Genomic DNA, 17,785 nt, shown 5'->3' on the forward strand with positions numbered 1-17,785 from the left:
TATAATGGTTTTTGAGGAATTGTTTACATGAGAGAATCAAGAGAGATGAAAAACAGAGAGGGTCGCTCTTCAAAAAATGGGCTGCATACAGGAAATAGGAAACGTATGTGTCAACTTTGCTTCCAAGTTCCAGCACTGACATGAAACAAGACATAATGAAGGCTGTTTCAGGGAAGAAGTTTCTACTTCTATAGGTTGAATTACACATGGTGGCTAAGAGAAGGCAGCATAAGTGAAGCATTGTTAATAATGTTTTTGCTGTTGTTGCAATAATATTATTGTTACAATTGATTAAGTGAAGTTTAATAACTGTGTGCAAGATTTCCCATTCCCGCTTCAGGACAAGAAAATGGTGTATGTATTGAGCTGTTTGTGCTCTCGTCATTCTGTTCTATTTTGGTTAGACTGAAGCTCATATCCTGATTCTAAACTAGCCATAATATTTCATTTGCTTTTAATTACATTGAATTTCTCCACTAGTTGCAAGTGGCCTGTCACTGCAGTTCATGAAATTGTTTTAAAGTATTGTCCTCAGTGGAATTGCAGAGGAGAGAAATGTTTTCCCATAGCTATACGCAATGATCAACTGTACCTTCCCACTTTATTAAAACATGCTGCAACATTCTTAAAAGAAAAACATAAGAAAGTTTTATGTTTTGAATTGTTAGATCCCAGTCCTGATTTACTTCCACATCTTTACCACTGAGCTTGAGAGAAGATTTGAACTGCTCATATGCCTTTTCATTTCACACTGAATTTATAGAAAGTTTCCAAATAATAACAGTCAACTTGGCAGGAATAAATGTAGACCAAATGGTGTAATCCCCACAAGGAAACATAATTCTCTTATGAAGTATTTACAATAGCAAGCTTGGAAATCCAACAATAGGTTATATTGTTAATAGATTGTTTATAGCATCTTTTATTGACTGATTCATTCCTAATGGCAACAGATTTAGTCACCTAACATTCTTCCTATGGCGGGCAGTTCAGTGTTCACTGTTGCTTTAAGAATCCTCTCAGGTACGAGAAAGTTTCATTCTGACATAAATCAATAAATAGGACGTAAATAGGACCTTGCAAAGTTCAGAAGTTCCTTGAAATTTTATTGAACTTTCTGATGCTCCCTTCCTGTGACCTGCCAATAACCCTTATCTTTACTGCCTTCATGACCCTTTAATGTTTCCCTGGCTCTCCATTCCCTTCATCCTCCTAAAGAGCTTGGCTACTTCCCAACTTGGATTCATCCAACAGGCCACCCTCCTTGGAAACTCTCCCAGTCTTTGAAACAGCCTTTCAATACAGTAGCCTAAATACTAGTTTTCACATTTAAATTTCACATACTGCTGAACGTGTTATGTTGGTATCTGAACTAAAAATTCCAGTGCTACAGTTTTGTGTAACCGTCAACATACATTGTATGCACCTGGAACACCTGATAGCTTCAGACATGAGGGAATACTGCAGCCACATACTTTACTGTTTTTCAGCAGACTGCAGTTATCTAATACAGTTTTGGATGAGGTGTTAACTTTGAATGCACAAATTATAGTAACTCAAGAATTTTATTTTTAACAGCTAACTACAACACACTTGCTCACAGAGATTTGTTCCAGTACAAATCACAGACTGGATCTGATGTTCTTCACATTTTCCAGTTTGCCTTCAAACAAATACAAGCTTCACAGGAATTTTTTTGTAAAATAAGAAAGTATCCCAAGTGTGCCAGAAATATGCAGCTTTCTGAGTATTTAAGCAAGTAGTGTCAGTGCAGCCATCTAAATATTTTTGTGTGCCTGGCAAAAGGATGACTACTCTTGTGAACCTGGTGACAACTTGTTTTTTCACTGTTGCCTCTGTACTTGAGATACCCCCTAGAATATTTGTAAGAGACTAGAATGAGCTCAGTTGCTTCTCAGTGACACAAAGTTTAAGTTTGTCATTTCAAAGGTAATGACAAAACTGCATCATTGCACTTGGGCATAGGACAAGTCAGCCTGTGGGTTCAGAAGTGGAACAGAAAAGGGTGAAAAGGCTGTTGAGTGGGAAGAGTCTTCAGTGATGGCGTGGCGAAAAAGCAGTAAAAAGATCCAGGTTGGATGGTTGCAGGAGAGGAAGTGAACCAAGACACCAAGGCGACCAGTGTGGATATATTTGTGTTTTAGGAACCCCCTACAAGTTTGGAAGCATTGAGATAAAGTGTGGAATATTAAGTAAAGGCAAGATGACTTTAGCCAGATATACGTTCTGTTACAGATAAAGTAGATTGTCCTTGGCAGTTACCTATCTATGCAATGTGCTAGTCTGTTTTTTCATTTTTCCAAGCAGTTAAAACAGTAGCCTCTGCCATACATGAGTATGGTCTGAATTATATTTTCTTATCCTTGGAGGACCAGCACAAAATATTGTAATAAATGAACATTTAAGGGATAAAGCACAAATTTATTTGTTTACAGGTGCAGACTGTACATTGAAAAACTGAAACATATTTAGCACTGTCTGGAAACTAAACAAATGCAGTGCCATTTTTCTCTCATCCAGGATGTGCTTCAGCCCCCAAAGCACCTCAGTAATCCTTATTAAAAAACCTGCTCTGTTTCATTAATAACACTTTTGTACTGGGAGAATCAAGACTGGTCAGAGAATTTGAGACACCACTTCAAGTGCTGAACTAAGGGGCTTAATAATCTCCTTCAACCAATAGACTGACTGGGAACACTATACTTTCTGACTGTCCCTTTGTAGATTGGACTTTGACATCTCTGTACTACGGGACTTTTTCTTGTGTCTCTGAAGACAGGGAGATGATGTTAAAGTATCAACTTCAAAGGCTTATAAATTGAAGAGACCCAGAAATACTAGTTCTATCAGTAACTGAAAATAAAGCATATTTATTATACACCAAACCACTTGCATCTTAACAGCTTCAGTTTGTGCAAACCCATCTGTTTTCATGTCCTTCATGATTCTACAACCACTGGGAGCAGAATTTCAGATTTACATTGTTCAGCTGCTCACTATGGATAAGAATATATTTGATGTTATTTATCTGCTATTTAAAAATATAAGAGATTAATAAGTTTAATTGTGCGTTGTGATAAACCAGTGGTTGGTAACCTTAACTAGAGAGAACATATTTATTAATTTGTACTAATTTAATTTATTTCAGGGTCCTGTAAGAACAAAAGACAAAAGGAAAACTTACAGAAACCCCCTTTCTCTACTGAAACAGCCACTAGGTTCAGTGTTCCAGCTTTGAAGTCCCTAATATATTTTGGTCCATGAAAACGGATTAAGAAGATGTAGAATCATTTTGAATAACTTTCCCAAACTCTTTATGCTTAGGAGAGAGAGAAGTTTCCTGAAATGTGATATCCTTTATGGAAACAAATGTCAAGAAAAAGAATGTGAACAAAACTTTTAGTATTCTATCAAGTGCTGAAGTGTCTCCAGCACCTTGCCTTTAGGTCGTTTCACCATCTAATGTGCCAAATCATCCCAGAAGTTTTCCCAAAGTAGTACATCTAGAAGCTGCAACCCAGAAAAGGTGACTAGGCACTGCAATAGTATCACAATAGTCAAATTGTTCAGACATGTCTCAGACACCCTTCGCAAGAAGACCTCCCTTCAAGGTATGTTACATCTGTGGCAGAGAATTTGGGTCACATTCTATTGCTATACATGAACCTAAGTGCCTAGAGAAGTGGCACATTGAGAACGATCAGCTACCAAAGCACCTTAGAAGGCCAGAGCCCAGGAAACCTGAGGTCCTTACTGGTTGTGGTTCCTATACATTTACAGATGAAAATGAAGCAGCTTATTATAGTGCTCAAGCCCAGCTTGTGCCCTGTAGAAACTGTGGCCGAACCTTTTTTCCCGACCGTCTCCCTGTGCACGAAAGGTGTTGCAAAGGAGGCAGCAGCCGTGCAAGGCAACCAAGCGCTACCGCTGGTAAATATGGTAAAGCACCAAGATTTGGAACTGGCTCAGGAAGTGGTGAACCATCTAAGGCCCGTCAAGGAACGAGCAGGGCTGCACCAGCTGTATCAGACCAGGTAAATTGCTAAGCATGTGCTGTGTGAAAGGGTGTGTATGCATCTTAATGCTTGGCACTCCAGGGGAGACTGGCTTGCCATCAAATTTAAAATCACTTTTCTTCAGAAGCACCTTTTTAGCTCCATGCAAATGTTTTTCTGCTAAATAGAAGATAAAAGAGAAATACTGGGAATGGAATAAGGGAAACTACTTATTCCTATTTATTTTGATTCTTGTTTTGAATGGGAATAGTTGAGTTCTCTGTTGCCCTTTAAGAGTTATATCCCCGAGAGGGACCATTGCTTGATATAGTTCTCTAGGAGATTCTATTGAACACCTTAGGCAAGGTTTGGATATCATATGTTTTAGGAGATTTTAGGTATTTTTATTTACTTAACATGAAATGCAATGTTTCATTGTCCTGCAAGTATGCAGTACTTCAAAACATGATTTTCATATTGTACTGTTATTCTTAACCTTGGCATGCAGCATGAGTTTACTGAGGACTGCATGTTCAAAGGCAGCAGTTCTGGATATAACAACAACAAAATAAATAAGACTGCACATTTTTTTCCACTGAATTTGATTCAGGATCCAAGAATAAAGAAGCTGATTCACATTATCCAAAAGCTACACAGAGTTTTGGAAAATGGGATTTTTTTTTTCTACATTTGTTTCTGCACAAGCTGTCTTTTGGGCAGGACTTTTGTAAGATAGATGTCTAAATTTATACCCAGTGTCCAAATTAAATTGCTTTTTTTTTTTTTTTTTTAATATGAGTTAGAATTCTGATTGCCTACACTACTTTTGAAAATGGGATTTATCTCTCTCAGTTGCCAAAGGAATGCAATACTATGCAGAGCATTTCTTAAGATGCTTTAGAAGGCAAAGTATGTAACATGTTAGTTTACCAGCTACTGAGTAAAATTAAAATAATAGCATTACCCTAGCTCACATGAAACCAAAGACTTCATGAGCCCTTTGTTTATTATGCTATATAAGGCCACTAATTTATATATTTTGGCAAATTAAGGTTCACTTCTCAGGTCTTTTATCAGCAAATTTTACGTAATCCACAAGCAGTTCAAAGTGCTGCACAGCTGCATTTATAGCTATAGGAAAAGTGATGCTGTTTACACTACATTGTGCTCTTTCCCAAAGAGCTCTCATTGCCCTAAAGGTGATTGTTCAGTGAAAGGCGTGGGTGTGAAGCAGAGAGTTTAATTTATCACATAATTCTATAGATTAAAAAAGAGAGGGTGAGAGCAATTTTTTATAGTTCTGATACCACTGAAGAAAAGAAAAAAAAAAAGAACTTTAGAGTGTGGTTTGGCACTGACAGTGACCCTGTAAAAAATGTTACCCTCTTGCACAATGTATCTGCTCCCTTTGTGGATTCACTCACATCTGCTGACTTGTTGAACAACAACATTATTACCACTTTTTACTTCTGTGAGCTCTGCAGAGCCAAAATGAAATCTGTTCAAATCTGTTCTTCCTTCTGTGTGAACAACAGGTTTCCTCATTTACTTCCAAGCAGTTACAGTTCATCAGTTGCAGCAGAACTAATGAGGCTGTACAGCTTGCAGCTTGCAATTGACTTTGAAAGACTTGATTATTTGACTTTCTGGAAGGGATGATGGATTTTACCTCTCTGGGGTCTATTACTGTATTATTTTTAGAGCTGTTCTTTAGTACAGAGTTACGCATAAAAGGTTAATATGAGATGGGAAGACTGAAAGAAATATCCTGTGATCCAAGGTGTTCTTCAGGACTCGCAGGCAGCTTATAAGAAGTTGTCAAAGGAAACCACTTTCCTGTAGGTTTAAATTCTCTGTGAGAAGATCTTCATTTTCAGTTGAACATTTTGAAAGGTCCACACATTGAAGGGTGTGGAAAAGCATGGAGGTTATGGAATAACTGCACATTAGTTATGAACAGGGACAAGGTTTGTGTCTCTGCTAAAGTCTTTCTCTTTTTCCAGCATATGGTTTTAATTTTGCTCACCTTACCAGCTACTCAGCTGCTTATTAATTCTGTTAAAATATAGTGCTTCACTAGTGGTGGAGTGAAATGGCTACTGTTTTGGTCCTGGCTGGGAGGCATTTGGGGCAGTTCCTGTCTCATCTTACAGATTTACTCATTGTGACAATAAATTGTTTAAGTTCCTGCTTAAAGTCCTGATTCAGCAGAACATCAGAGGAAAGAAATAACTTAAAAATATTACATATTAAATATTACCCTTGTGTAAGTGTATTTAAGAGAGATATTGTCAAACAAATTTATGCAATGAAAGATGCCTGAAATGAAAAAGCTGTATTTTCCTCATTTTCAAAATAAAGTTTTGACTGATTTTGTGGTACATCATGTAAAGTGCATTTTAACTTTACAACTGCAAGCACTTCTCCCTGTATGCCTCTGCCTATATGTCCTGGAGTTCTCTCCCCTTTAGCAAGTGTTGCATCAGCTAGGCCAGTGTCATTACTGACAAACTCTGTTCTGCATTAAATGTCTTTAGAGGTGGAGACTAAACCACCTCTGTAATCTATCTCTTCCAGTATCTGTCTTCTCTCTCAGAATCAATGAACACATTTGAGTTAATCATGTCTGACTGTGTAAAACAGTAGCCTGTGCTTAGAGATTCTCAAGGGTCATCAGCTCAGAAATTCTGCTTTGGATTCTGCTGTGATACCCCAGACAATGGAAGTGGTGTCTGCATCTACTGGAACTCAGATGTGCACTAAAAGAGTCTGTGTTCTATTGTTTCGTAGACAAAAACGTGTGATACATGTAAGTGAGCATCAATAACTTGCTGTGTGTATATGAGTTATGGGGTTTTTGACAATAGATAATGCTGATCTTAAAAGCCTATTAGATGGTGCTGCCATCTGCTGTTTTCTTCTTATCTGGTGAACTACCTAAAAAGATTTCACTCATCTTCCTTTGCTGAATTGTAATGCATTTTAGCACAGTGTAAGTCTTGAAAATTTGTGTAGCAAGAACATAGATGTATTTTGCTGTAGCATAAAGTCATGTAGCATCTTGGTAAAGGGAAGACTTCTTCAGGTGCAGTATAATTTTAATGAAGATGGAAAGTAAATTATGAGCTTTTTTTGCCTCACTGCAGTAGTTTTGCACACCTTTGTAGGAGAGTACTGACAAATTTGCAAATACAGAAAGTTAGAGGGGAATGGACAGTGAATGGATGGTTTGAATGAAACTTAGTGAGTATTATCATTGCGAATGACTGGGCTTCCTTCCTTTGCTTGTACATGGATGCCATATTTATTGTACTGACTTACTCAATTTAAAAAGAAAGCACATCAGAAGCAAAATGGTATATTTCATGCTTCCAGTGGAGTAATATTTTTAATTATATGCATCATCTTGCAGAATTACCTTGCTGTTCAAGGAAATTTCCTACATAGGCACATGATCCTCATGTAAGTGCTGTTGTGTCTGATTCAGAGATTTGGTAGGCTGTGAAGTGCAGCTTTGGATAGTCATGAGAACCATGCTATACCTTGTCTGTGATCCGTATGTAAAATGCCTTATACTTGGCAGAGAGGAATGTGTGGAGAGGCCTGCTTTCATACAATAGAATGCTGCTGCTAAGTGCTTGTACTGATCTTTTCCCGAGCCTCTAATCCTTGGGCAATTCAAGTCTATGACAAGAGCTCCGTCTCAGAGCAGGATGCCCCGCCTCTTCCCATTAAAATACATGGATAATTAAACAAATAAAAAGGGCAGAGCTGTGTGCAGTCCTGGATGATAAATATTTATGTAGGGGAATTTGGGATTCAGTCTTATTGTGTGTACTTAGGAAAAATAAAAAGCTTTGTGCAGTATGGAAGGATTTGACCTCATGTAACACCATAGCAGCAGCCTGGGGCTAACCTTAAGTAATGTCAGGTTTATTGAAAATACATAGTTGCATAGCCCTCGGAGCTAAATAACTTCATTCATAGTCACGCAGACATACTTAGCAGTCTTAGAGTAAAAAAGAAAATACTGAGACACCAGAGGAAAGCCTAACTACACTGTTAGGTATTTGTAGGTATTTTTATAATAACACATATCCTCAGGAACAGACCTTCCCTACAACCCTTTTTGAAAGTTAAAAACAAAGCAGTGAACAGACAGCCCAGCCACTGGCCTGTGAGTAGTTTGGGTTGGAAAATTGCGGTGTTTCCAAAAATAGTTTAGTTTCAAACTGCAGGCCTCCAGATGTGACATTTGGGAGAGGAACACTGAAAATAAAAAGAAATGAAGGGTAAATATCATCAGCTGTAGAACTTCCAAGTAAAGCTTATCATATCTTGGATTCCACAGTTAAAAAAGAAAAATCTGTTACTACCAATTATTAGGCTAATGTCTTTCAGGTTTTAAACATGTGTGCAGAGAAGAATTTGTGTATATAATTGCAGGTGTGGTGATGGGTCAATCTCATTATTTTTCTGGAATAAAAATAATTATATCTTAAGAGTGACCTGATTCCTCTAAATTAATTCTGCTTTCTCCTGATGTTTCTGTAGCATTTTCAACTGTGGAAATCACAAAAGACAGCTATTTCTACTTGAAAAAATTTCTTTTTCCTATTCTGTTAGTATATGAAGAGTCCCTACAAACTGAATGTAGATCAAATTGCTCTTCCCTAGTTTGCAGCCAATAAGTACCCATTTAAATGAATGGCAGGAGCCTAGCTAATGAGAACATACGGGGAAAGGGTGTTCTCAGTGATTTTACACCAACAGCAGGCATGCCCACTAAAAAGAGTTCTCTCGCCTCAGGAGTTTAGATTGTAGTATCCTCATTTAAAGCTCTCCAGAGCCTACAAATAAACACATAGTGTCTTCAGAAGACTTTGTATCTGGACCCAGAGTCTTACTTCAAAATCAGACAAGTTCTAGCTCACGACTTGAAGTAAAGAAGTAAGTGAAATTTGATAATGAAGAGTTATAAGGTGTTTTTAAAGCAGCTGTTGTATTCATCTTAAAAATAGGAGAAGAAGGCTGTATTTTTATATATATTAGAAAATATGCTTGTATAAAATAGTGTTATCAAAGATCGTAAAGAAATTCCATTTGAAAGTCAAGAGGATGAAAATGTCCTTGGAGAGCCTGTCTTTGGATGTTATATTCCAAGACACTGTGAGAACTTTCCAGATGATGTCCAACTTTTCCCAGAAAAATACACTTTATAGAGTAGTATTTCTTTCATGTAAGTGAGATTACATATGTGATACAGGAAGGCAGTCTTATGCAGATTGTTCACTAATGACATTTTCAGACTGTAACATAAATACGAGAAGAGCTGCCCAGGATTTTGTGAACACATTGATGGGCTGACAGACAGAGTCATAAATTTGGGAACAGGTTATGCTTTGTCTTACACAGCAGCAGAGGAAAGAATTAAACCCCCACCACTCTCGTTGAGTGAGAAAGGTTTCCCATATTTGGTCTGGCATGGCTGTCTGTCTAACTTGATGAGGGCAGGGAATAGCTCATCTCTTACTGGTATTCTGCAGTCAGAAGTGTAGGAAGTGCTGGCAGTTGTGAAACCCATCTGTGTGCCTCAATGTTCTTCTCTACAGCATGTTTTTATCCTGCTTCCTGTAGCACGGCTGGTACTGACACCACGCCTAGCCCAAGACACGCCTAAGAACACTGCTGAGTCCATAATCTGCAATACCACAGTAATTATACACTTTTTCAGCCTTAGATTATGTCTTTGTGAGGTTTGGGGTTAAGGAATCTTTTTCTTCTGTTGTTAAGCTGTTTTTCTCTGTGAAGAAAAGCAGATCTTTAGTATGGAAACAATGGCTTGCTTGGAGTCCAGTTCTGTCCTTGCTGCAGTAACTGGCAAAGTTGACACTAAGGCCTTTGGGACAAACAAACAGCAATTCCTATTTTGCCCCTCATCCTGAAATATCCTGGATTGTTTTTAATCTTTGAAGGCCAAGAATTCTACCAGCTAACTGATAAGTGGCAAAAGTGGGGTAAAGAATCACAATCACCTCTTGGGAGAGCTGCTCTCGCTGTCCAGATTAAGAGAGATACTAAGGCTGGACGCAGCACTTTGAGCTGTTTTCTGATAGAAGATGGAGTCTTTCTGTTACTCAACAGTTCAGCTGATGAAGCTTTTGTTGCTGCTTTCCATTTCACTTCTGCTTTGTAAGTAAAAAATGGCTTGAGCCATTTAAGGTGGATGCTGCATTGCAACCCAGTGAAGCAGACATGTTTGTTTCTTCATGTGAAGACTTAGCATTTTCATGAACTATGAAAATAAAAGAGCTGAAATTTGATATAGCTAAGTATTAGCTATATTAAGTCACGCACATGAATTTTCAGCCCAGCATCTGCAGAAGAATCCTGCCTGTTCCAGGTGCCCAGTTAAGGAGGCAATATCTATTGCAAGCCTCAGGACCGATTCCAAACAAAACCAGACTGAAATAAACAGTTACACAGATTTCACAGATATCAGGTTCCTTATCTACACAATTGCTCTCATACAAAGTCATTCTGACTCAAAATTAATATTGAAAACAATATTTCTTCTTCTTCACCATTTTTATTTGCAGGCAAAAGTGATAAGACGACCACCAACAGTGATTTGCTACATATGTGGCCGTGAGTATGGAACAAAATCTATTAGTATACATGAGCCACAATGCCTGAAAAAATGGCACCAGGAGAATGACAACCTCCCCAAGCACATGAGAAGGCCAGAACCCAAAAAGCCAGAAGTCAGAACTGTGCAAGGTAAGATACAGACCAAATTAAGAGGGATAAGCAAAATAGTGGGAGGAATTAAAAAAGATAAAGCAACAGGTAAACAGTTTGCAAGTACTTTGGTCTCCATTTTACTTTCAAGACCTTGTTCTGTCTGCTTCACAGAAGGAAGGCTTAAAACAAGGTCTTGAAAGTAAAATTAGTCACTATCTTTGGAACATAGATAATGTCCCTCCTGGGACATTCCCCTCTATGTGCGAATGTGTCCTGAATCAAAACACTAGTAGATTAGCAATCTGCTTCATAGCTACATTACTACTTTTTGTCTTCTTTTAACACTGTAGACAAGCATTTCTTAAAATGAGCAAAAATGTCCAAGAATAATGTGCAGACATGACACAGAGTCATTAAAATAAAATACCCTCAGGCAACATAGGTGTAGATACTTCAGCCAGATTCTTCTACCGTGAGCAGCCTGTTGATGTTATTGATGCCTTTTAATTTACAAGTCTGAGAAGCCTCCATTGTGAGACAGTGTAATATAAACACAGTGGAGAAAAAATATATGTAGTACAAAGTAAACAAATTTATTTTCGCCAATTTTACGTGTTTGTGCTGTGGGTTCTGCTTTCTAAGATTCTGCTTCTTCAAATCAACGAACACTGATGATCCCCAGAATCCACAGAGGTGGGCTGTCATATGTATCCCAGAGTCGTATGTTCATTGTAAGATGAAAAGGAATTCCTATCCATCCAGCCTGGAAGCTGTTCCCAGGACTTCCCTGTTCTCACATAAAGTTATTTCACCTTTCCTGCTGGATGCTTTCCCTGGCCCTGCCAGCTGGTCTGAGCTACTTTGGGCCAAGTTTGGACCACTTCCTCACAGGCATTTAATTCACACACACTTTTTTTTGTATTCCCCACAATTTCCCTCAGCTTCCCATAATGTCTGGAAAAGTAGACAAAGTCTCCTACAACTCACTTGTGAAAGAGTCATACACTAGATCAGTTTACAGCAGTACAAAGAAATATGTCCTCAGAAGACATGCAGAGGAGAGCAGGCTCACTGAGAACACTTACCAGATGTTCAAAATAATAATCAAAGTCCAAATAATATAAAATCGGAACTTGGTTAACAGATGCCAAGTGGCATAGTTGAATTTGCAGTAAAAGATGTGTTCAAAAGACATCTTCATTGTATTTGCTTTTTTAGATGTTAAGGACTTTTTAATTATTACACATTGTGTGGTAAAACAGATGGAGAAAATGAGAATTCCATATGAAAGAGGAGGATGCAAAAAGGCAAATCAGGTTATTTTGAAATTCACTATTCTTATTTTGAAGGAGTGGAAGCAGAAAGTCAACCACTCTTTGAGAAAACAATCTAGCAGAAGGCTCCCAGATATGAATCAGAAAGTTGTCTCATTTACTCAGTGAGTCATATCAGGCGCCTCGCATCTCCTGTGAGGTGTTGTGTGCCCACGGTTCCTCTGGGGATACTGACCTGCTTCCAGCATCTGTCCCTAAATGCCTGCTGATGCAAGCCTGATCAGTTATTTAGCTTGAGCTAAAAATGTTGTTCCCCCTGCAGCTGCCTCACACTCCTGGCCTTGAGAAAATAATCTCAGTGTTGTTCTTTTTCCATAAGACTTACTCTTGATCATGTGGTGAATGCTATAACTGACCTTCAGACCACATGCATGTACTGCATAGCTTCTCAGCTCGGGGGGGAGGGATTACCCCTGTTGTTGAATGAAATAGACAATGTTCAAAAAAAACTCAGAAATATTAACTGCTTACATAAAACTTTTTTATAACTTACATAAATCTTTTTCTGAAAACTCAAGTGTCAGGGGAAGACAACCAATGCCCTCATTACTCAGTGTTTTGTTTGTGGAATGCCTAATACATGCCTGCAAGGAGAAAGTTATCTCTCTTTCTCCCTCTCTTTTTTTTTTTTTTTTTTAATATTCCATAAACTTTCTAAAGTACAGAAAATACACATTCATTTCCTGCAAGCAAAGGGGATATTTGTCTCAGCCAAGAAAAGAAACACTACTTGGTTGCTCTTCTAACAAAAAGAACATTAGGAACAGGCATATTAAGAGATCTAAGGCTTATTGTGGTTATGTGAACCATTGGATATGAATCATATTAAAATTGTATGGGCCTTTAATGAAGAGCTGTATCATGTGCCAATGACAGAAACCATGGAATATGTTTAAATGCACAAATCCTTTTCTTTTAAAAATTGTCCACTTCTAGCAGTTCAAAGAAAAATCAGATTTTAAAATCTTTTTCTATATTGTCATACCAAATAAGAAGGGTGTAGCAAATACGTCTTCAATTTGAGCCATGTGGATTTTTTTCTGCATGCACTTCAAATGAAAATCCTTAAGATCTAAATCCAGGTATTAAGTAACCTGCCTGGCCTTTGTGCAAATCAGTTTGAAACAACACTATGTGAAAATCCATTACAGAAGGAAAGTCCATTTCAAGATGAAAGTAAACAAGATTTTTTTATTTTATTTTTTTTTACCCAAATCAAAGCTTGAAAACACATCTGAATGTTTGAAGAATGCTCTTGAATTTTCAGAGCAGTCATTCTTCCTGCAGTGGAAAATAACTGAGGGTAAGGCTGGATTAGTGTTTAGATGACAATAGATGTATCAGTGCAGTGACCTCACAGGAAGCTGTGGCATAAAAGTACTGTAGGTTTTGTCTGTAAGGTTTTAGGTTTTATCTAAGATTTACTCCACTTTTTAGTATAACTGACGCAGACTCCAGCAGGAAGAAAACTGGACAGAGCAATACAAAGAGCATATTTTCATGTACAATACACTTCCACCCATAGCCATGGTCAGATAACACATGCTTATTAAACAGAGCTTGAAGCAAAGCCAAAAAGTGAATTTGCTGATATTAGTACGTATGCAAAGATGTTAATAATTAGCTGAGAATGCAGATCATAACACACAGCATGATGTTTTCTCTGTACTCATACAATACAAAATGATTCAGTTTGAAGTTAATTTAATTCAACCCCTGGGACAAAAAACAGAGTCTTTTTTATATATTTTTTACTCTTTTGCTTCTTTCTTTTCTTTTTCATTTGCAAAAGCAATATGGTTTGGTTAAACTGAAAGGCTCAGTCAACAGGTATTTCCTGAAAATATTTTCCATAAAGAGTTGAATGTGGGTCTCCAGAATGAAAGCTGATACTTTCTTTTTCTAACTTTCCAGCCAAAGGTTTCTATGATCTTGATGCTTTAAATGAGGCTGCCTGGACCAGCGCCCAAGCCCAGCTAGTTCCATGTGATATTTGTGGGCGTACTTTTCTTCCAGACAGACTGATCGTCCACCAGAGGTCCTGTAAACCGAAACCTGCAAAGTGAAGTGGATATAACACACTTGCATACAATTGCATGTCTGCTCACACGTACACAGACAGACGCACACATTTATCCTAAGCTAAATAAAGTGTGTGCGCGCGCACGCACATGAATACATACACATGCAGCCGTATCTTTCAGACAAACCATGAAAGAAATAAAATTCATCTGGAGAGACATGGTCATCAAAACTTAATTGTGTAATAATATCATATGCTCCAAAACTCTCCAGAGTAAAAATCAGTAGTTGCTACTAAAGTGTAAAGTCAAATACAGAATACAGTTCTTTGAAAATTTTGCTTCTCCTCTTTCAGAGACTCTCTGGTTAGTGTAAGGACCTTTAGCCGAACTTGACTAATCAGAGAAACCAAGTAGCTCCTTTAAGTTTGTTCATTTTTGTTTGGGTTTTCCAGGTCCTTTTTTTTTGTTTGGAGCACTCCAGTGTTCACATCCTTGTGTAACTGCATCTCATGAAGCCCTTGACTGCTACAAGTGAAACCTTCCCATGTAAAGGGATCCAGTTATGTGGTAGAAGCAGACACAGGCTGTTTTTAAAAAACACCCAGAAGTGCCTTCTTTTTGTTTAAGAGTGATACGGACCATCTGATTTATTCTCATCTCAGTAAACTGATGATGCCAAAAAATTTATACGTCAGGGAAGCATGTCTTGGTTATGAATGTTGTAAAAGAAAACATTTTAATATCAAGACAAAACAAGCATTATGTGCCAGATGGCTGGCATTAAATACCACCCTGCCCTCTGTACCAAACTGTGCTGTCTGGAAGGGTGGGTATTACACAAGAAAGCCATGGGGTAGGAGTTTGGAGGTGCTGTTTTGAAAAATGCTGTTACATTATGTAGAGGAAAGAGTGCCAAAACACATCAGTATAGGAATAGGCTAAACATGTGAAGGAAGTAATAGTCCCTTTTACAAGGTACTGCAGAGAGCAATTATTATTTTACTTACTCTGAAGCATTTTATTAAGTGGTGTGGTTATTCAAAAAGTATGACAAAATCCAGTACAAGTTGTGAACTAGCTATCTAAGCTTCCTGATATCATGAAAGAAACTGTACCTTATGTATGGGCTTAAGGTCTAGAGTTGTCTGTTATGTATTATGTGATTGATGTGACTTTTCTCAGAGCATTCACACTTAGTATTGCACTTACAAATCAGAGGAAGTGAATGCTTTCATACACAGTAAAATGAAATATGGGTACCAACAACTTTTCTTTTCCAAGCTGTCAAGCTGTGTGATTTGTGGAGCAAGTGAAACAAGAAGTAGTATCTTTGTTCTGTTATTAGAGAAATGCTCCTGGCTTCAGCCCTGGCGGGCTGTTAATTCAGACTGGAGAAGTACCAGCATTCTTTGGTGAAAATAATTCCCAAAACAATCAATGGTACCTCAGCAGCCCTTTCATCTTTGGAATGAGGATTGTATGGTCTGAAGATAGATATCTTAAGGAGTCAAAGGTTCAGTTTCTGTTCTACAGAACAAAGCTGTGTAAACCATGCAGATCTGTTCTTAGTGTCTCCAGTATAAGAAGAGGTGCTGTCGGAGCTGAACCAGTGCCACCCCTCCTCCTTTTGGCTGGGAGAAGGCATGTGGCCTGAGGACAGAAGAGCAGGGGGACTAGTTCGTGACTGCTAGGCTGGATCCTAGGAACTGCTGGCTGGCAACATACACTGGGAGCCCCTGAGGCTGTTCTGAGTCACACCAAGTGCTGGCCCACTGACAAGTGGTTTGGTAATTGGAGGATTATGGATGTCATACCATCTCACCTTTGTGTCCCCTCTTACTCTTCCTGGAATAGTCTCTTAGATACAGTAAGCGTTTTTTTGCTACCTCTGCCTCATTGGGTCGTTGAGATTCGCTACATCTACTTCAAAAGCAAAAACGTATTTTAAAGAAATTAAGCCTTTGCAGAGTGATTGCAGTGATTTGCATTAAAAATTCAGCTCTGCCTCTTGGTGAGATTCTTATTTTGGAGTTCCTGTGTTATTCTGAAAGTTGGACTTAGTGTCTTGATGATTTTAAATCTGTCAGAGATTTCACCCAGAAGACTTTTTCTGTTTCCTTGTCAGCTCTACACGTGTTTATTTTTTGGTTTCTGGAATTTTTTCCCAAAAAGCAGTAAAATTTCTCTGATGAGCTGAATGTTTATGAATAATAAAAAAGTGCCAATATTAAGTGTATATTGTGTCTTAGCCAGAAATACCATTGTATGGGAACTCCTGAAGCTATAAGCCTAGAGTATATTTTCCGCATCATCTTTTAAAAAGGAAATGAGGATCTGACAAATTAAGAGCTGTCTCTGCTAGTAGGTGATTGCTGGTGAGTTCTGAATTTAATGTGGGATTTGGGAAATAGTGAGTCTTACCACTCACAGAATCAAGTCAGCCTTGGGCTTTGAGGGCTGATGGTGAGATCAGTGCATGCAGAAGCTCAGCTGAAGCCTACAGCCCTCAGTAAGATCTCAAGGGTTGTAGCATTCAATTCCCTCCACAACTTCTTGGAAACAATGAGTTCCAAAATATGTAGAAATATAAAAATCACTGACATGGGAGTGCATATTGCTCCATTTCAGACTGTCACTCACATCCCAACGTTATTCTGTCACAAGCTTTTCTGCTGAGCTCACCAGCTCTGGTGTGTGTGTCAATGATGATGATGATGATGAGTTCAAAGCAAGCTTTGTTTACTGGGAGAAGCACTGAGAGTGCCTGCATGGTTTGCTCTCAACAGAGTTAAAATGTGATCTTATGGACATTTCTCGTTGTTGCTTGCCATGTGTCATTTAGACTTCTTCTGCAGGAGAGGAAAAGGAAATGAGAAATTGAGCTACTTTGCTTCCTTTGTTTCCGTACTTGAGTGATTTGTCATTTAACGTTATCTCATCCACTGTTGGCTCAATGTTATTTCCAGCTAAATTCCCATGTTTCCTACTGCCGCTGCACATTTAAAGAGCTGAAAAATATCTTCTGGTACTTCAAAACCAATGACATTTCATCTAGTTTCCCACAATTGTGCTGATGGCAGCTAAAACTATTCCTGGACAAAATATACAGAAAGTCAGGACATGGATTGAGAAAGTTCAGTCACATTAAACAAATGAGCACACACTTTCCCATCATGAATAAAAGCCATGACTTACGTTTTAATTCTGCCATTTGAACCTACCCGTTTCAAATAAAAAATGAGACATTTTACAAAATTAGAAGATCATAGTCAAGCTAGAAGAGTTTAACTGCAGATGTAAAAAACTGTGCATTAATGAAAGAATCGATAACTGCAGTTAAGTATTATATGTAAAGTGTTATAATTTATGAGTTGGGAATGTCACAGTTACCATACAAACTTCAGAAGGTCCTGCATCTTTAAGGGCAGTAGGTAAAAATGCCTAATAGGCCTGAACAAGACAGTTTCATGAACTCTTTTCTTAGGGACTACTAGGAGTGAATAAACCACAACTTGAGGAACAAAAACATTTGTAAATGTAATGTCAGTTTCCAATTAAAGATAGTGAGCACTTATATGGATCTGTGATTTCTCTGTGCAGGCCACAGACCTAGAAAGCATATAGCACCCTGTAGAAATTATGTTTTCAGTATTGACTACAGACAATT

The 17,785-nt window shown here is 38.1% G+C and overlaps 1 protein-coding gene across 1 annotated transcript; it reads left to right on the forward strand.

Annotated features, from left to right (window-relative positions):
* The first annotated feature begins 3,380 nt into the window (after window positions 1–3,380).
* ZNF475 (zinc finger protein 475) lies at window positions 3,381–14,160 on the forward strand. Its single transcript, XM_058827997.1, is given in 3 exon segments — window positions 3,381–4,055; window positions 10,616–10,796; window positions 14,009–14,160. Coding segments are annotated over 3 exon segments (1,008 nt in total).
* Window positions 14,161–17,785: the final 3,625 nt, after the last annotated feature.

The sequence above is a fragment of the Poecile atricapillus genome, chromosome Z, assembly GCF_030490865.1.
Source record: "Poecile atricapillus isolate bPoeAtr1 chromosome Z, bPoeAtr1.hap1, whole genome shotgun sequence".
NCBI classification, from domain to species: Eukaryota; Metazoa; Chordata; class Aves; order Passeriformes; family Paridae; genus Poecile; species Poecile atricapillus.